We start from the raw sequence: 21,204 nt of genomic DNA, 5'->3' as shown, positions 1-21,204 counted from the left end.
TTCAGGAAACAACAGAAATTAAATCGCAATTTACAACCAAACATAAAAAAAGCCCTTATGTCCTTAGTGGACTTCCATTAGTGCCTGGCAGAAGTATTCCCACATTGCAATAAATTGCATCCACAAACTTCAACGTATGTTATGTGATAGACCAACAAAGTCCTTCATAATGCCAATGTCAAAAGCGGACATTTTTTCAATAAGTGTTTTTCAATAAGTGTTTGAAATACACCTGCTTTTGTGTTTAGCCCCCTTTATTCTGATATCCCTACATCAATTCCAGAGCAAGCAATTGGCTTCGATTGTGATTTAATAAATAGTCCACTTACGTGTGTAATTTACTGAAACAACAGAGCAAACCAAAAGGTCAAGAATTGAATTGTGGAGAAGTTTTCAGCTGTATCACGTTATAAAACAATATATCATGTGTTGAACATGTCACAGAGCACTGTTCAATCCATCATCTAAAAAATAGAAAGGGTTTTGAAAAACTGAAAACCTACCAGGACATGTCCTTCACTTAACCTGACAAGCTGGGCAAGGAGAGCACAAATAAGCTCTTAAAGAGCTGCATAAATCCACAGTATGGGGGGGGGGGGGGGGGGCACTCTTGTTACAGGAGAGTTATTTGTGCACTCAACAAAACTGAACGTTATGGATATGTACGGTACACAACAGTTGCTCTGGTTAGATAAGATTAAAATTAGCTTTTAATCCAACATGTAAAACAATACCCTACTGACACTGCACACCATCTGGAATCCAATGTACTGATGGTAAAACAAGGTGGTAGCAGCATCCTGCTGTGGTGCTGTGAGGATGCTTCTCCTGCAGGGACAGGGAAGCTGGTCAGAGCTAAAGGGAAGATGGATGCAGCTAAATGTAGGACATTTCAAGAGGAAACCTGTCAGAGCTTAAAATACTGCAAAAAAACCCCAGCAAAAAGTGTTGGAGGTTTACCCGTCAGAAGAACGACCATAAAGATGCAGACAGTAACAATAGAGCTCTGTCTGCATGGTTTAGATCAAACATATTCATATGTTCGGACGTCCCAGTCAAAATCAAAACTCTAATCCAACTGAGAAAACGTGGCAAAAAAAAAAAAAAAAATGCCGTTCCGAGAGACTCTCCATCTGAGTTTTAGAGATTTGCAATTGGGATGCAAAGGGCAAAACTGTAAGTCTCTGACGTAAAACAATAACGGGCACAAAGTATTGACTCAGAGGGGCTCAATACGAAGGTGCACTGTTTTCCGATTTTTATTTGTATAACATCCACATATCGCTTCTTTTCAACTTCTCATTCATGCACCACACTGTGTTGGTCTTTCGCATAGAAAATACGATGAAAGTCAAAGTTTGGGGTTGTAACAAGGCAAATGTGAAAAGGTTGACTGGGGTTTGGATAATTTTGCAAGGAAATATAAATGTTAATGAAAGATAGTGTGTCAGATGTGGAGCTTTGGTCACATTTCTCATGATTGAAATATATATATTTTTTTACTTCAGGCAAGCAGGTGACCAGATATCGATCTGTCTAAATCTGTAAAAAACAACTTTACAAAATGGATAACAATGGGTGCAACAAGATATACTGTGAAGGTTTTAGTCAATTATGTATACAACACTACAAATTAAGCAGAACACAATAAAATATTGAACAGATGCTGAAAGGTATGACACTCACTGGGTATGCCGGAGACCAGTTTGAGGGGTCGTAGTACTCTCACAGCCCTCAGAGTCCTCAGATCCACCGACATGTTCATATGGGCCCCCGCTGCAGCCAGGATCCTGAATATAAAAACCCACACAAGCAAAAGACAGAGACACAGAAAAAGGATTGTCACATGAATGCCACAATTTTCTGCTTCATAAGCTGTGTGCGGCCGCAGCAACAAGAAGGCTCGCACACTCGTACATACACATTTTTGGAGGACAGCTGCAGCGTTTAGATATCATTGGAGATGATGTGAGGTTCTACAGCAAAGCCAAAACCACAAAAAAAAAAACACAATCTTTTTTGAAGTGGGGGCTGGGGGTCTTTTCCTGTGTTGTTGTGCGTGGGAGGCTGACTGTGACAACTGCTATTTAGGAGGAGAACAAAGAATAGCTCCATCATGGGTGGGCAGGATACCCTTAAGCTGGAGATGCCACCATTCTGGACAAATGCATCACACAAGCACAGGTTGTTTATCTGTTGCGCTAAGCAAAAGCCCTTCAAAAGTTACATTTTTACTTTGTTGGTCTTGTTTTGTCTTCCCTGCTCTTCAGATACACCTCTGTGGCCTTTAGCTCTCCGACTGATGGGCAAAGAAAACAGCGTCTGGTGATCTGAGCCCCTGCAACCTCATTAGTCTGCCCTCCTGTCTCCATTTTCTCTAAATTCTCCTACGTTGCTCTTCAACCCCTTAACCTCTCTCGGGTTCTCTCTCCTTCCTTTCAATTTTTAGTCAACCCCTTTCCAATTATACTTTCCCTCTGATTTTTTTCTCTCTGTGTTTCCATTTTCCACTTGAGCTTACTAACAGACTGAAAGATAAAGACGGATAGGCAAAAGACGTATTAAAAAAAAAAAAGGTAGAAGAAAACCAAAGTTTAAGATTCTCAGAACTTAAAACCCAAAAAGTTCAGGATGCACTAATTTGAAATCAGAGGTTGAGGGTTGCTGGATCACAAGGGCCAATGATTTGAATCTTCAAACCGTGTCAATAATCATGAGTATGATTAGTTTTGCGAAATATACTGCAGATTTATTATTGTCTCAGAATCACTCTACACGATATCCACATTGCACAGAACTGCGCACACTGCAATAACTATCAGTGTCATCGCTAGTTATTCAAGCACCATGCATTCAGGTTTTCCATGCTGCAGTAAAAACGTATTTGAAAGTAGAGTGGTGGTAAAGCCATTAAGAAAAGTGTTACGTTTGTCATTAACCCAAATACATTAATATTGTCTCAGTGTGATGGCAAGCCACACAGCGTAAGAGCACACCCTACAACAATTTGCTTTCTCTTTAATTTACTTTGTAGTTAATACTTTAAATATTCCTTAATTATATTTCTTAGTTTATTCCTTTATCACCCTACAATGTTTATATGGAGTGCACACATATTAACACTGCAAGGTCAATTCAGTTTATGCTGTATTAATACTCTTTTTCTTTGTTTGAGTTACATGGGTGTTTGGCTTCCGGATCACTGAAGTGCAGTTGATGCCATCAACTTGATGGCCTTATTGGACTGAACCAAATGCCTCATGCCAAGTGGGGGAGTTTTAGGGGGTGTATTAGGTTTCTTCCATTGCTTGAGTTGGTAGTTATGTGGCAGCCATTTTGTTTTCCCCTATTGTGTGTGTCTATGGTTTAGCTAAACTAGTATTTAAGGGCCCTTGTGTGTTATTTCATTAGGTCAGTTTGGTTTTTGTCTGTTTGTCTGTGTTCAGTATTTTCTATTGACCTCTTTTAATGGCATGCCAGTTTAATTCCTAACTTTGTTAAACATGTTTGTGGTTTTGGGTAAATAAAACCCACTTTTTGAATGCAACACCTGTGTCCTCCACTATGTACTGCTTGGTCCCTCAACACTCAGGGTCATGGATGTTTTAGATCCGTCCCTGCAGGATCAGCCAGCTACATTATCCTCTCAGCTCGAAATCACCAAAATCACCAAAATGCCTCCACCACAATCTGTTCGCAGAGAGGATTCTCATGTTTTTCACGAGTGCAATCCAAACAAGCCTTTTTGCTTGTAGACCTACGCATACAATTCCTTTACATATAAAATACTGCATAATGGGAAATAAACAGACTTTCCAACAGTATAAAAGCTGTCTCCAAGATGCATTCACACAACAAAGAAAAACTAACAAAGAAGACTAAAATGATCATTTTTTAACTTTAAGTTTATTATGGGAACTAAAGTAGGTTACATTTAGAGTCCCTCCTTTTGACATTGGTATAGTTTTTTTCTTGCCACTGTAATGTTTTAGTACAGATTCCCACTTGTTGATTTTGAATTTTGGACTAAATGTTATTCTCAAAACCAAGGAATAATTTTTAATTTTGTCCTGTGTAGAAGATGGTCTTCAGAGGTTAAATGTTAGCACAGTATTAAGGGAGCAATATTAATTTACCATTTCAAACAAGTGAATGTCACCTGGGTAATTGTTGCACAACAAATGGGTATTATTTGGCACAAATTTCCATCCATCCATCCATTTTCCAAACCGCTTAATCCCTCATGGGGTCGCGGGGGTTGCTGGTGCCTATCTCCAGCGTTCACTGGGCGAGAGGCGGGGTTGGCACAAATTTGTTATGCATTTTTCCTCTTATTGAAATACAGGTTTAGGTGATTTGTAAATCATTTAATTCTGTTTTTATTTACATTCGCCACAGTCTCCAAACTACTTTGTTTAAAGGCTTTTAAATGAATCTGAACTGATCAATAGATTCTACAAAATGATTACTGAATAGGATTTAAGTGCACAACAGACGTTAAGTGCTATCCTTATGCACACTAATTTATAGCACAGGGATTGCACATTTGATCATAGCAAAGCACCAAAAAACCAATTACATTTCTATGATAGAGCAGCGGGAATTAGTCCTGTCTATAGCTCGTCATCTGTTTTAATTAGGAGAAAATGGGAAGGAGGGAAGAAAAGAGAAAAGATGAGAAAAAGTTTAAAATAGCACATCATCCTCGATACAAACGCAGAAATAGAAACCTCTTTGTGAGTTTCACACCTGTGATTACACTCTTCCTCATGTTCTTTACATCCAGTCAAACTAGCAGAGAATTATTCAGCTTTTTTCTTTGTTTTCTTGTATAGTTGTTTTTGCTCAAAGCATTGGTTTCTGCTGCCTCATAAGAACTTTGGCACAGAATTATTTACTTTGACCAAATCAAAATCTGAAAAGTTACATTTGTGCATTAGTGCATTTGTGTTCAGCCAACAGGGTTAACTTTTCGTATAACCACCTTTTGGTGTATTTACTGCTGCAAGTGTAAAAAACATGTAAGGATTTCAGAGCAATGTAGGTCACTTCTAAAGACAGCTGCACTGGATTTGTATTTCGGAACATCAGACAATATATGCAAGGAATACATTTTTGGATTTTTATTTGGAAACAATTAAAAAAACAGATTATTTTCCTTCCACTTCACAAATATGCTGTATGTGCTTGTGTTAGTCCAGCACATAGAATCCTAGCAATATACATGAAAGTTGTGGTTGCATCGTAACAAAATATGAAACAGAGTATTGTTATACAATGAGAATTAGATGCAAATGTGTGCTAGTCATTTCAAATATCTTACAGACAATATTTCATGCCATGTTTTTGCCCGTCTAATTGTTTAGCTAAGCCAGAGTTGAGAATCACCGGATGGTAACAGAGGGAGTTCTGATAAAAGCTCTCAATACGAGTTTGCCGTTAAAGTTGTTTGATTGTCAAGATTTAAAAGGAAATTCCCTTGTTTGGGATAAGTAGTTTTACATGCACCCATATGAAATAGAGCAAATAGAACAACAAAAAAAAAGAATTTCTTCTTGAGCTAGAAAACTTTTGCCTGCATTGACTCTGATGCTTTAAGGTAATTTACAGACAAGTAAACATAAAAATGCTTTTATGAGTAGAAACACAGATGTGATAAGGAATTAGAAGACAAAAAAGGTCTGATGTGACAATGTAATTAGCTTTTGGAAATCAATCAGGAGGTAAAGCTTATTAAAGATTTTTAGCTTCAAAGGAAAATTAAACGGGAAACAAATAAAAGCTTAGCCTGATCTCTACAGCAGAAGAGAAACCAGAGCAAAAGACCAAAACACAAATGAAATCAGAAGCTAAATGACAAACTATCCGGGCCTCTGCTCTTCCCTCTTTAAATTGCTGCTTTACATCTTTGTATTACCACTTAGTTTTAAAAGAGCCTGCCAGAATATAAAATACTAATTTGATCATCTTAATGAAAAGAGTTGCGTATTCTCTACATGGGTAGTCATGAATACAGAATAAACACAAGCTGAAACACACTGCAAAGGGCTGGTCTCTCACTCACAGTCTTGGGCAACCATTACTATGGCAGCTATGAAACACTCAGGCCGTCTGGACCTTGGCACCTCCTCCCTATCGGAGACGGGGAAGGTGAAGGTTGCCCACAGAAACTGGCAGATTTTAATATGCCGGGGGAAGCACGACACATGGCTGGTTTGGCACAAATAACCAGTTTGGAGGACCATTTATTTCCTCCCTGTAGTCTTCCCTCTGCTTCATAAAAATATATTTATTTATTATTTTTACTATAGCTTGGTTTGATCATTCAAGCAGAAATATTTATCAATATCAAACTGTATTCTGCTCATGATCAACGTGTTGTCCTGATGTTACAGCCCAGAGAAAAAAAAGTATTACAGATACATATAATAACAAACAGTGTCAAAGTCTAGTATTTGTTTTTAAGGCCATTTTCCCCCTCAACAAGCAATCATATTTTCCTGTCAAAGTGCATTTAAACAACATAGAGCAATACTGAGCTCTGCTTAAGGGAAAGCCATACACAGGAATCGGCTGTCACGCTGAAAAGGCCAGCACAGACACCACCCAGAGGCATCTAAAATGTCACGCAGCAAGGTGGGATAATGTCACTTAACAGGAACCTAATGAGAATGATAACACATATTTTATACATTGTATTGTATTATAGGTGGGCATGAAGACACCAACAGATGAAAAAGGTAATCTAATTAGTCTGAAATGTGGCTCTAGTTTCTGATTTATAAATTTGAAGTTGGCCAATAAAGACCAGCACAACTGCAGTTTTCAGCATCCCTTTGCTTAAGAGGAAAGATCCTCTTTTAGAGCCTCAATTAGCTGTTGCTTTGAATGAGTAAAGATTTTTGTTGAAAATCCATCTTTCATCATCATCACCTTCCTGCTTGTTGCTGGTGGTCAATCCTGTCCACTGTATTTCTGTCTGCAACCAGAGCCAACCCAGTTGGCCTGTCACCAGTACACCTTCAATAAACTATTTAATCATATCACTGTTGTCTCTGTGTTTGCTGCTTCAGTCATGAAAACAAACAAAACAGACACTTTTTTTGCTTTCCCATTATTTTAAGTCTTTTTGTGAAAGAGCAGAATCTCATTTTCTACTGTTATCACAAACCTCTAAGTTAAAAATGAGAGGTAGTTGACATATTCCACTGTGAAATGAAATACTCCTTACAGAAATCATCAGTTGTTCAGCGGATTTATACTTTTACATCTACAGACCCAGATGATTATGCCCGTATTTGATTAACAACCTGAACATAAAATTGAAAAATATTTTAGTATTGTTTTTATTTATTAAGACTGACAATGATACGTCATGATGTACAATGAAGTGCAGTGTGTTTTTGTAAGAAAACCTTTTAAGGAAAAACAATTGTTTTAAAAATATTTTGGAGTTTGTTAGCAATGTTTACTTAAATGGGTCCAAGATATATTTTACTAAGAAGAATCTAATGAGGGAAATTTCTAAAAATAAAAAAATACTTGCTGGTGCTGAATCTTTGCAAATCTGAGTTTATGCATTTATTCTTATTGTGACACTGAACACAGATGCAGAACTAAAGCTAAAACTGTTTTTAGGTTTAGTTCTGCATCTGTGTTCAGATGAACTAATAGTTTCTCATTGTGCTGATGAGATTTAAATGTTCAAGTTAAAAAGAATGATAGCGGTCACTTTACTATACGTTGTAAAATACTGTACAATAGCATGAATGGATTAGAGAAACATGCCCTGAAAAGTTAAAAAGTGTGCAAATAGTAACAATCAAAAATTTAAACGTTAAAGTTAATTGATGTTGAAGTCAAAAGAACAAGTAGCAGTCAGTTTGGAAACATTCCCGGAGAAGTTTAAAGTGTCCTAATAGACATTAGTAAAAAATTTCAGTCTTCAAGTTAAAGATATGTGTGATGGGCCTGGATGTCCACTTCTTGAGAAGCTAAAGGTGTGCAATAGACATTAGCATAGCTGACTTCAGTAGCATTGTATAGCCAAGTTTGTGCACAAAAACAAACATTTTGACTTTGGTTTCATGAGTACACAATATACAGACATTGTACATAAATATATTAGCTTGAATAGAGGAGAACAATCTGAAAAGGGTGGCATGCATTCGTGTTCAGCCCACCAAGCAATGCTTTGTATAGCCCCTCTTTTGCTGTAATTACTTGCTAAAGGTGTTTTGGGGTATCTATCTACCAGCTTTACATGCCAAGAGACTGAAACCTTTGTCTATTCTTCTTTGTAAAAAAGCTTAAGCTCAGTCAGATTTGATGGATGTCATCTATGAACAACATTTTTAAAGGCCTTGTCCCAAATTCTCAATTGGATATATGGTAGGACTTGACCGGGCCATTCTAACCAGCGGATATGATTAGATTTAAACCATTCCATTATAACTCTGAATGCTACATGGATTAACATGTGTAAACTTAATGAACACACAGGCCAAACATACATTATCTGGTGCTACTTTTATATGTAAAAAAAATCAGCCAGCTAAACCATACAGAAGCATGTAAAATAGTCAGAGAATGGACCCTGTGGGGGTGAGTATACTGGTCACTTAAACTGATCATATATTCAACATGCCTGACAGTTTCTTTACAAGTTAATAAAGTCACTTTAGTTCACAGGGAGCTGTCAAACAGATGATGCCCTGCTTTGAGGTGTCAGTTGTGATAAGTGAGTACCAATGATAAACCCTGCACAGGCGACAGCTTCACACCGCCTGACAAATCTGTTGAGACAGCCGTCAGAGCCCAACGCTGACAACATTGTGACTTATGTTCCATGTCATCGTCAATCCACACAACAACATTTATTAATAGGAGCACACCTGATCATTTCAATAAATTTACCTTCAAATCTTTTATTATTAACGCTGGAATATCTCAAAACAAAAGTAAGAAGCAATTTTTAAAACAAACAGTATGAAAAAAAAAACTGGAAATTGTGCTCAAGTCAAAATATATTTGTTTAAAGTCTTCACGTAGGTAACAACTGGTCAAATCAAACAAATGGCCTGCAAACAATGTTTGGTGAACAAGTGTTGACATTAAATTTCATTTCATTTATTTAACCTTTATTCATAAAGGTTGTTTCATTAAAATTGCCGATCTCAATTACACGATAAGAATGTTTTGATAGGACAAGAAACAACAACAAAAACTTTTTTTTACAAACACAATAACAATACAATAATTACAACATTTGACTGAGATTAAAGAAGTTAATAAAAATACAGCCTAAAAGAAAGTTTTGTAAGAAGATTTCTCCATTTTTCCTCAAACAAAATTGTCCCAGAGGAGTCAACGTGGATACTCTTAGATCTTGCTGTAAAGTTGTCCAAGTGGACAGAGTGCTGAAAGAGATAAAGTCCCGAGAATAAAGTCTTTGGTTGGACTACGTGTGGAGGATAAATAATAGTTCAAGGATAGCTTTAAAGATGAAAATGTACCAATGCATGAGTCTACAGACTGATAATGTTGGCCAGTTGGCCCTAGAGTATAAAGTAGCGGAATAAGTGACATATTTACACCGTTATGACCAGTAATGCTCCATCATAGACAGCATCCAACAAATTCAAAGAAGTAGCAGATGCCTTCATATTAACAACTTCACAGCAATCCACCAGAGACAGGGAGGTCAATAATACAAGATGCTTCCTTGCACTGAGAGAAAAGCCCTAGTTTGAGCTTACAACTTCTTTACAACATGTTCAATATGTGACCTAAATTAAACATTATTGTCAGTTTCTATGCCAGGGTACTTGTAACTCTCAACAACCTCTGTTGGTGAACCTGTCTAGTATTTTTATTTAGGGGAGAGTTTTTTTTAATCTTTCTTTTTGCTAGCCAACAACATGATCTCTGTCTTATCAGCATTTAACATTAGTCTGAGATGAAGCAGGTCAAAATGAACATCATTGGGTTTTAAAGAAATACTCTTAGCTTTAGACCTCTCACAAAAATGTTAAGTAATTTGGACAGTTTGACTTTCAGCCTTGCTCCAGCTGTTAGAGCAGCAAAGCTGTTATCACATTATGTTATTTAGATGCTTTGCTCCAGAAAAAGTAGACCCACAAAGAACCTACTTTAAAACACCGGGGTGTGAAAATTGCAGCATGAAAGCAAAGAGATCATGGAAGCTCAAAAAGTGTCTCCTTTATGGTGTCCCATGGAGTGCTTTTCATGTTGCATTATTGTTTTTACTCCAATAATGATAATAAAAAATCAACCCAAAACAATGCAGTAAAGGGACACTCATCATAGAATGGTATGTGATGGTACCATGGTCATATGGTGCCATGTTGCTTTTCTTCAGTAAACAATCTCTTATTGAAGACCATACAAGCAAAGGAATGTGTTAATAGACTCCAGGAAACATTGCATAAACCTGCAACCCCTTTATATAAATGGACAGTGTGTGGGGAGAGTAGAGTCATTTAAATTCATCAAGATTTACATCAGCAACAATTTCCCCTTGTCTATAAAAACTTCAGCAGCGAAAAAGGCTCGGCATTGCCTGCATTTTCTGAGCATCCCCAGAAGGAACAACGTGTGTGATGAGCTGCTGGTGTCCTTTTTCAGAGCCACCATTGAGAGCAGTCTAACGTGCCACATTACTGTTCTGCTGTTGACAAAAAAAAAAAAAAAAAAAAAAAAAAAAAACTCTCCAGAGACTCACAAAGAGTGCTGAAAAAAAAATCACTGGATGTTCCCTCCCCTCCCTTACAGACAGTGACAACTGTTAGATCCTCTCCAGAGCCAAGAACATCTGAAAGGACTGTTCCCACCTCGCTCACCATCTGTTTGAACTGTTACCCTCTGGCAGACGTTTCAGATCTGTCAAATCAGACCTTTCTCACTGCAGTAAGGCTCCTTAACATTAAAATGACCTGTCACTTATCATGTAACTTGAATGACCACATTTTAATTGTTCAATTAGCTTTACTTATTTTACTTATTTAAGAACTATGGGATTGTTCCCTTAAAGTATATTTCCCTTTACAGTCCTACAGAGAGGGAATTTGTCCCCACATTCAACCAATCCCCTAGGCTGCAATGCACTGCCACAGTGAGCCATCTGTGGTCAAGGGTCTTGCTCAGGAACCCAGAGTGACATTCTGAGTTTTGATCTGCCAACCTCCAAGGCTGCCTTACCACTAGGCCACCACTCCCACACCCTTGTCCTTCTTGATCACATTTGGTACTCATTTGATATTCGTTTTGGTATCGTAGCTTTAAATAATTACAACTTGTACGAAGTACTCCTAATTTAATTGTAGTGTTTTAGTGTATACTGACAATAAAGTCACTGAATCATTCATTTATGTATTTTTCTTTGCTGTTTTATTGTTTCAGCAAACATTCCGGTGTACATATATGAAGGGATTGGTCATTTCTGTTTGCCTTGTTTTCATTAAGCTGTGCCACGACTAGATGTCCTTAGATGATCAAGTTGGGCTGCGAAAGAATGAAAACCCTGTTTTTGCATTTTAATGAGGATCCGTAAAGAAATGCCTGATAATAACAAAACCACTACAAAAGGCTTTATCAGCCACTTGATAATTTTTCAGCATGATAACAAATAGAACGTGATGAAATGTTAAAGCACTGCTGTCATCATGATATGTTGGACTTTGGGTTTATTTTGTTATCCAGATAAGTATAGTCTTGTATTTGGATTGGGGATAGTTTTGTTTTCATTTTCTGTCCCGGTATACTTGTTATTAATTTTGAACCTTGTTTCAATAAGTTTGATTTTCATGAAGTATCTTTATTTTTGCTTTTACCTCTACTTCCTATCTTGCCTGCATTTGGGTTCAAGAATCACCATTCGGACACCTTACAGGAAATAATCTTGCACACGGCCAACCGTGTGCAAGATTACTTTAAAAAACTAATTAGTTATATTAGTAAAATATAAAACAGTTTGATGTGAGTACTTCTTCCTGCCGAGCAATTGATAATGTTACACCACATACATGGTTGTAAAAATTTAGCTTTGCGCGTACCTGTCCACATAGAGCTCGCACAGACTCGAGGCAGACTCGGATATATGTGGGTGTCTTAATACGAAACAAGACACCAATCTGTTTTCTGTTTCTTTAATTAAACCATCACTATTTAATACGTAGAGGCCAAGAAAAGTGAGTAACATCATTTAAAAATAAGACATTCTTTTTGATTTATATGCTCTGAAGATATTTGAGTCAAGCAACAATTATGTTAAAACAAAGCTCAAATGTCCCAGTTTATGGTTGTGTGTGTGTGTGTGTGTGTGTGTGTGTGTGTGTGTGTGTGTGTGTGTGTGTGTGTGTGTGTGTGTGTGTGCATGCAGCTTATTGTCTTGACTGAATAAGGAATTGTGTTGAGGAACTCCTACAGCGCTGCTCTGGTCGGTTCTGTTGATATAGGCTTCTCTGCCTCCCACAGTGTACTCTGTCCTTTTTCAACTCCCCCTGCTCCATCGTTTATTTTATCCTGCTCTCTGTTGGTGCACACATCTACATTGATATTCAGGGTGTTGTGTAAAATGAAACCATGTTGTTCAATAAAACAACAGGCTGACATATAGGCATGTCTCTTATAAACTGGTTATCAGCTGACTATCAGAACCAGCAGTTGATTTGTCGTTAGCTCATGATGACAATTGTGAAAGCAATAAACTCTTTACTCTAACCAATTATATTTGCTAATGCAAACAACTGTTAGTATGACTGGACTTTTGAGCTATTTTTTTTTACTTTGTTCTGAGCATCAATAAATGTTCCAATATTTAAAAATATGTTTGACTGCAAGTATTGTGTGCTTTAGCAGTGCTGGTGTATTAAACATCAAAATCAGAAACAAATAAACTTTACAGGTGAAACACCAAGAACAACAAAACTGAACTGATAACACATAATAATAAATATGAAGTCAAAAATCTCAAATTGATCAACATGGTGGTGTACGGAGGCCTCAGTCCTCAATGTGGACAACCTGTGGACCTTTGTCGCATGTCTTCTCCCTCTTTTTCAACCCTGTTTACTGTCACTCCACTTAAAAAAGGCCACTAGTGTCACCAAAAAAAAAAAAAAAAGAACGAAATATCAACTTGTCATTCAACACAAATGTGATACCTTACAGTTTTCCCAATTAAGGCAGACAGGTTTTTTTTCCACAATTGTTACCTTGAAGCATGATAATAATATGAAGCCATTTACTTGAGGGTTTTCAACATTTTCTGCCAAATTTAAGTTTTGATTAAAGTTTCCAAGTTTTTACGCTTGCTTGAAGTGGTCTTTGAGTTTTAAAAAAAAAAGAGTTAATGAGCTATATGGGAGATGGAAACACGTTTGCCGTAGCAAATATTTACCTCATGACTGTTTCTGCTTCCCCAATATTTCCATAACACTCAAAAACATGGCATGTGACATCGGCAATACTAGTGGGCATAACAGAACAATTACAACTTGCCCGATAGCAACGCTCATCCATTCACTTTCTTTACCTGTTTATCCGTGCTTTTTTTCCAGTGGTCACTGGGTGAAAGGCAGGGTATTAATCGTAGGTACTAATCATGGGGCAACACAGAAACATACAGGACAAACAACCATGCACGCACAAACACTCATACCTAACGGCTATTAGAGAAATTATTGTTGGACTGTGGGAGGAAGCCAGAGTACCTGGGAGAAACAACACATGCAAGGGGAGACCAGGAAGGAGAACCCCAGGTCGAAACTCGGGTTCGAACCCAAAACTTGGCTGCCAGGAAACACTGCTACCAACTACTGATGAGCTGCTATCTGTGAAACCCCTGATGGCAACACATTCCTTACAACCTCTCTCTATTTATCTTAGTTGTGCAGTCCATGCTAGTTCACCTCTACTTTCTGTTTATTACAGCCATGCATAATGACAACTCCTAATGAAATGAAGCTTAGTTAATCCTGGTTAATTCACTCCAAACCAGTAGATGGAATTTCATTATGATTTCCCTCTTTGAGACATTTTAAATGTTCGCTCGAAATTCGCATGACAATTAGACAGATGTGTAACAACTGAACTTGACTTTAAAGAGCAGAACACTGGAACTACATGCAGTCTTCAGCGCACACTTTGCTGTGCAACTACTTTTTCATATAGTATACACTCCAAAAGATACACAGACATTTTCCTTTTAGCAGATTGAAAGGAAGTGAGATTTGGGCTTTAATGGTGTAATTCTGTTAATCAAGTGCATTAATTATTTCTTTAAAGTGAGTTTTGATGGAATAGTGTAAATAATACAACTGCTAAACTCTTTCTTGGCACTGTTTGGTGCCACTCCCATGAAGAATCCCCCATGAATACAAATGTCTGTGGTGTCTATCTCCATCAGTCAATGGGAAAAGTGAGAGGTGGTGCGTAGATCCTGAAAGGATCACCACACCATCACAGGTCCACACAGCTACAAACAAAGACCATCCTGCGACTTATAGTCAGAAAAACATTCAGTATATGGCAAACTCAAAAGACCGTCCTGATGCAGAAATACAGTGTTAACAACACCAACAAGGAGACATTGCTGAAATCCAATTGAGACAATCGCACATTTAGTCTTCAAGCTCACTCAATTTAAAATATGATAAAACGATCCTGGTTTAAATTGGAAGCTGCTGGAAATAAACAGGTTCTTATCAACCCTGTTCGAAGCATTTTACAGTAAAAAAAAGACTGGAGAATATTGGGATGTGCAAGTTTTGAGACGTTTAGAGAAGGTATTAGGAAAATGTTTCTTTTCACTATTATTTCACTATTGTTGTTGGCTCTACACCCCCCAAACATGATAATATATGATAAAAACTCTTTGTGGAGGTATTAATCATTAATATAATAATGATGTAATCTAATTACCCTTAAGAAACTGGCCTATTTACTGATCAATAATTCAATGTAAACAAAGTATTGGCCACAATCAGTCACAGACACTTCATTAGAAATTACGATGTCAAACATTATGTCAAAGTTGCTATAGGAACTGTAATGTTCTGTTGTGTTTCTGGTTATTTTTTCAGTTTAGGATTATTTCTGTTTCTTGTTTTGGATTTATGTTTAGCCTGTTTTGTTATCTGGCCTTTGTTGTTAGTTTTTATTTCAGCCCGTGTCTGTTTAGTCTTATTTCTTACCTTAGGTTTTTGTTTATCAGTCTTATGCTCCCTTTATCACCTCCACCTGTTTTTGTTAATTAGTCCCGCCCTGCTCTCCTGTTCTGTTGCCTATTTAAGCCCGCCTTCGTTTTCGATTAGTTGCCGGAATATCTCCTCTTGTCCCTGTCCGCTACCTCCTGGTAAGAGCCTTGCAGCCTCTGTTTAAATTCTCTGTCTGTTGCCCTGCATGATCTGTCCTGTTTTTGAGTTTGTCCCAGCCTTTGCCTTTTTGTCAACCTGGAGGATCCATCATCTCTGTCAATAAAGACCTTTTTTAGCATCAGCTCCGTGTTTGGCTAAACTTTGGATTCACCACAAGCAAATCATTACAAGGAACAAGGTCTTCACTCATCTATGGTGTGGAGTGTATAGACACCTGCTTCGACTCTATCTCTGTCTCTAAACTTTGTTATTTCAGTGAGCTGCACCTGACAAGAATCAACAATGAGTTCAGCTTTGAGACGATTGTGTTGCCCCTGAATTTTGTTAAACACATCTTTCACTGCAGTCAGTTGAGTTGTGAAAAAAAACACATTTTTTTCAGATTGAATACAAATGAACTTCATGTATTAATTCAGTTTCCACAAAGGCACTGTTTGCCCCAAACTGGATTTGCAAAGACAAATTGAAATCTCATAATTGAGAAACATCCATGACCTTCTCTCAATGCTGGTTACTTTTGCTAGTAAAAGTAATTTCATTTAACAAGAGTCTGAGCAAGCAGTAGAACTACTTTGATCTCAGTGTATCATCTTTTCTAATCAGACTGCATATTAGGCCCTCTAAACACTGGCTACAAGTGGGGGTGGGGGGGAGGAGTAGGAGGAGGAGACGGAGGGGGTTCAGGGACAGCAGATGAGCTGATTTTCATCAGTATGATAATTTTTGGTACTAGATTTGAAATCACAGTTAAAATACAAATACATTTGAACAGGCACTTTACTTATGGTCATTATATACGGGGACTTTCAAAAGTATTCATTCCCCTAAAACGTAGTAGCACCCCTAAAACAAAGTATTCCAAAATCATGAAGTAGAAAGAGTATAATACATTATACTTAAATACTTAAAATTAAATAAAAATCCTTGTGAACGACTGACCCCCAAGCATCTTGGATTTTGTTCCTTCCCTGCAGCCTCTGTCAAAGGTAAACAAACTGACCCACATTTACAAGAGGACAATCTACTTTGCATTTCTCAAGTGCAAGTCTCTCCGCCGACTTCTGTGCCGTGTGCTCTTTCGCACAAAAATGAGCTTCACAAAGTCAACCAGTCACTTTTCGTTTCTGGCACCTGGTCTGTACATAACAAAGCATCGATGAGTCTTGGATGTACCCCAAAAAGTAGATAGTATGGAGAGTAACCAGTGGAAGCACATGTGGTTACATTGTAAGCGTAAACTAACTCAGGTAAGCGCTCAGGCCAAATGCCATTTCTTTTCTGGTGGCAGAGTGAGTAGGTTGTGGAGACCCAATCTTTCACACTGTGCATTCCTCTGGGGATGATGAGAGGTAGTGGGAGATTTCTTCTCAAAGTTTATGCCCTGGTCAGAATGCAGCCTCTTTGGCACGCTCCATATCTCAAACCATTCTCGTAGAAGGATTTTTGCAGTAGTCTCGGCCTCCTGATCATGAGTGGGAAATGCTTGGGTGAACTTGGTAAACACATCTATTACCACAAGAACATTCTCTGGTCCATCCAAGGCAGGCTCCAAGATGGTGAAGTCTACAGCAACAATGTCTAGTGGCCGTGTAACAAAAATGACTTTACAGCAGCGTGAATCGTAGGCTTGGGTATTTTACTCAGTACACACCTTTTGCACTTTTTAACCCATTCCTCGACATACTCATACACCCCAACCCAGAAACACCTTTGTTTGAGAAGACTCTGTGTCCTGCTATTTTTAGCTCTTGTTTATTTAGGAGAGGGAGGGGAAGGAATGGTTACCGATGTGCCTGCCGGGTGGGATCAGATCATTTCACTACATCAGTGGACAGTTGCCTTTACCTGTCAGTTCTGAGACCGTGTTTATAGAGACCACCGCAGGTGTTTATGCTCATTTTATTTGTTGCCTTATGGTTTATGCACTTTAATAATTACATTCCAAATTTTATTTAATACTGTTTCACACTTGTGGAGCAGTGTAGGAATAAAGACCCCAAAACATATTTTGTGTCTGCTTTAACCAGTTCACATTTTGGTACCAGGAGTGGAGTTCCATATTTGCAGTTGCAAAGAAATAAAAAAGGAAAGGAAATTATTATTTGTTTAAGTGCATACACAATTGTGGTGGCAAAGTTTTCCTCCGGGCTGTAGAGGATCCATGGAGGAGAGATCTGCTTGGTGAGGTTCCTGCGAGTGCTGGACCCAAGGTCTACTGTTCGGACAACACCAGGATACAGAGAGACACCATCCTGTTGTGCACAACTTCAGAGCATCTAGATTCAAATGTTTTATACCACTCAAGCTAAGTCTGCACAGAAACATTTCTTCATGTCAGAGAGTGAACTTCATGTGAACTTCCAAATTATTTCCCGCACATTAAATAATCAAGGCAGCGTGTGCAGTCACACACCTACATGCAATTTTATACATCTGATGTGTTTTTTTGTGCCGCAAGTTTCACAATTTCTCCCCACCAACAACTTTTTGTATGAAAACTGTACACTCTTCTATGCATGAGGCCCCTGGATTTCTACTGAGAATAGGATACACACAGGCGGACTCGTTTTACTCATTGGGTTACTTTTAAAGTCCATTACTCGACTTTATTTATTGGTATAAGAGAAAAGCAGTCTTACACTTTTGGGAGGTATTTGTAAAAAAAAAAAAACATGTATAATTTTCTTTCCACTTCACATTGTGCAGTACTTTTGCTGGATTATGACATAAAATCCTTGTAAATTACACTAATGTTTGTGCTTTTCAGTATATAGTATTGCAATGCACAGTCCACTATAACGTTGCTTAACTTGTAACAAAGAGCAATGACAGAAAATAACTGTTCTTTAACTATTCTTCCATTTGTTGGATTTGGATGAACAGCACTCAAGCTGCATGCACATTTCCCTCCGGCGGAACATCACAAAAAGAAAAAAAATTCTCATGATCCAAACTAATCATAGAGACGTTAACCAGAGAAACAGGAAAACTGGAGCCCATGATAGCCTGACTTGGGGCTTGGGTCCTCATTCACCACAGTAGAGCTCAGAGGGACACATCCACCTCTGCCATGTCTGATCTCATCAATCCATCAGACAGCAAATGGAAAAAAAAGAGTGGTGAAGACATGCCTGTCTGAATGTCTGTGTACTTGTAGGGTTTCTGCAGGTGTCACCAACTCAAATTCAAGACTTTTTAAAAGGAGCTATAAGTATTACTGACACCTTGTGGGTCAAATTGGTACAATAGCTTGCCAATCACAACAATCTAATGTGCCGTTTTTAAACAGTGTTGATGTTATAAATTTTCACTTACGCAGGATAGGTATATCATGTTGTATTCTGTTCTATTTTTGGTCTGCTTCTCTCACTGGCTTCCATGTTAGCAGGCTGCTGCTCTTTTGCCAAGGTAAAATACCAAATGCTCCGTGACGGGAAAGATAATCACGTTTGCTAAAATACATCATTTACTTACTTTAACGAGCTTGATTAAGTCGCTGGCTGCTGCCTATCCAGTGAGCTTAGACTACAGGTATCTGGACTGTACATGTCCCCCTGGCCAAAATCGTACATGTCAGCCCAGCTGTTTGCGAGGCTTTAGAAATTAGTTATCTCCTGATAAAGTTCCTAGTCTAAAGTGGGTTATGTGAGCAGTTTTATCTAAAATGACCTGACAGTGTCGGAATCGGGACACATAGTTTGAAGCCATTAGTGATATATCAGTGGTAGCGTTGAATGGGTTTAAGAACTTTAAGACCTATTAAAAATAATTCAAAACTTGAACATGATAATTCTATGAATATAAGACTTTTTAGGGGCTTGAAATTTTCAAATGTAAGACTTTTTAAGAGCCCACAGAAACCCTGTTGTCCTTACAACTGAGTGAGAACATTTTTGAACTTTAGTCCTCACTTTTTTTGTTTAGGTTCAGGACTAGGGTGTCAGTGAGGTTCAGGTTAGACATCAGGGTTAAGTACAGACTCGTGAAGGTTAAGTGTAGGGTTAGGGTCACCGTCAGGCCATAGAAAGGGTTGAAAATGATAGTAAGTCAAGGCACCATTTATTATTTCAGTCAGATCCTGACAACCTATCTGACGATGTGCTAAACAGCATCACTGGAGGGAAAATAGTGTAAGTGATGAAAATATGCAACTTTGATACCAGGATCTGATTAATATACCTCTATCTTTACTTATTTAGCACTAAATCTTACAGTATTGTGCTTTGTGTTTATTGTGCTGTTTGAGTTGCCTAGTTCAATAATCATTATTTATTTTCAAGAGTTGTTGACTTTTGGCCTGTTTATAATCACAACATATTTTGGTCATCTGTCAGTCCTAAAAATACATTTGGTTTAATGTAAACATGGAAAGACAATATAGAACCATAGAAGCAGTGAAAAGATAGACAAGTATTTAAAAAAAAACTATAATAATTTGATTACTGCAAGAGAAGCTGAAAGAAAAACTCCATTATGGTTCTATATAATTTTATTATGTCCTGCTGACTGGTGCTGCACATGCTATATTGATAGAAGCTCTTTGGTGTTGGCTTTGTTTCCGGTCTGCAATGTCAAAATGAAAGTACAGAAAAAAGAGTGATGACAGCAACTTCTAACTCATCGGAAAGCAGAAGTGTGGTAGCTTAGATTAATACTAAAGGCGTAAAAGGTTTCAGACGAGTGAAGCCTTTTTGTCTCTGCTTCTTAGCAGGACATGAATCCAAGTTGAAAAATCTATTAGAATCACATCATATTAGAAAAAACCTAACCGCTGATCTAATTTATACTGAATGATTAAAAGAGCAAATAGCATAAGCAGACAACGTATTGAATCTTAAACACACAGCTGTTGATAAGAGGACATTCAGAGAAAAATACATCAAGAAGACCAATGAGGATACTGGATAGGATAGGTGTAACGTTGCGGAGGAGTTTAAAGTAGGATCGTGGCTTGAAGTCTTTTTTTTGTTTTAAAAATGTTTAGTTTTACATGTCAAGTTTTTGATTGTATTGAAGTGTTGTTTTACTGTTTTAAATTTGTTTATTTTTTTTACTAGTTTTAGAGCTTCACTTCTCAATCCCAATCAGGAACTGAGGCTACGAATTAGCCTTTAGCTAGAGACGCAGTAGACAGAATAACAGCTTCTTTTAAATGTAGCATCGTATAATGTGTGGTCCCTGCTTCAAAAAAGAAAAGAAGAAAGTGAGATAATCTCTTTGTAGTGCGTTCCACAAATCTGGCCTTTATGAAAGAGTGGCAAGAAGAAAACTGTTGGAATAATACCTCAGGAATTCATGTTGAGGACACACCAAACAAGTGGAAGAAGGTGCTCCAGTACGATGAGACCAATCCTTTAGCCTAAATCTAATACTGCACATCCTCCAGTCAATTTTGGGGATGCTTTTCTTCTGAAGAGACAGGAATGACCTAAAGATATAACTCTATTCTAAACCTAACCTATTCGTTCTGCTACTAAACTCCAAAAAATAAAATCATAAATCAATCATTAAACAAAAAAACACACAAATAGATCTACATACAGAAAAATATTAATAATAACAGATGACGCATAAACATATCAAACATGTCTGTAAAAGAAATGCTGACAATGCTGATGTACGACACCAGAGGACTTCCAGTCTTCCCAATTTATAATGTTCATAACCAGAGTAAGAGAGCAGAAAGACCAGTCTTGGGTTCCTTAATCTCATCAACTCCCTTTGCCCCCAACTTTCCCTGAGTGTCTGGCACTTTATGGTGACACAAAGCCTTAGTGGGGCGTTGCCCTGTGTTTACTGCTGCCAG

General features: G+C 37.8%; 1 protein-coding gene across 1 annotated transcript in view; it reads right to left on the bottom strand.

Annotated features, from left to right (window-relative positions):
• Window positions 1–21,204, bottom strand: part of LOC105936860 (voltage-dependent R-type calcium channel subunit alpha-1E) — a 160,047-nt gene that overhangs the window by 42,446 nt on the left and 96,397 nt on the right. The window contains exon 7 of the mRNA XM_036141670.1: window positions 1,687–1,790. Within this exon, the coding sequence (XP_035997563.1) occupies window positions 1,687–1,790 (104 nt within the window). The remainder of the gene's footprint in view (window positions 1–1,686; window positions 1,791–21,204) is intronic.

This window comes from Fundulus heteroclitus, chromosome 9 (assembly GCF_011125445.2).
Source record: "Fundulus heteroclitus isolate FHET01 chromosome 9, MU-UCD_Fhet_4.1, whole genome shotgun sequence".
Taxonomy (NCBI): Eukaryota; Metazoa; Chordata; class Actinopteri; order Cyprinodontiformes; family Fundulidae; genus Fundulus; species Fundulus heteroclitus.
This window is presented reverse-complemented; position numbering and strand designations above follow the sequence as displayed.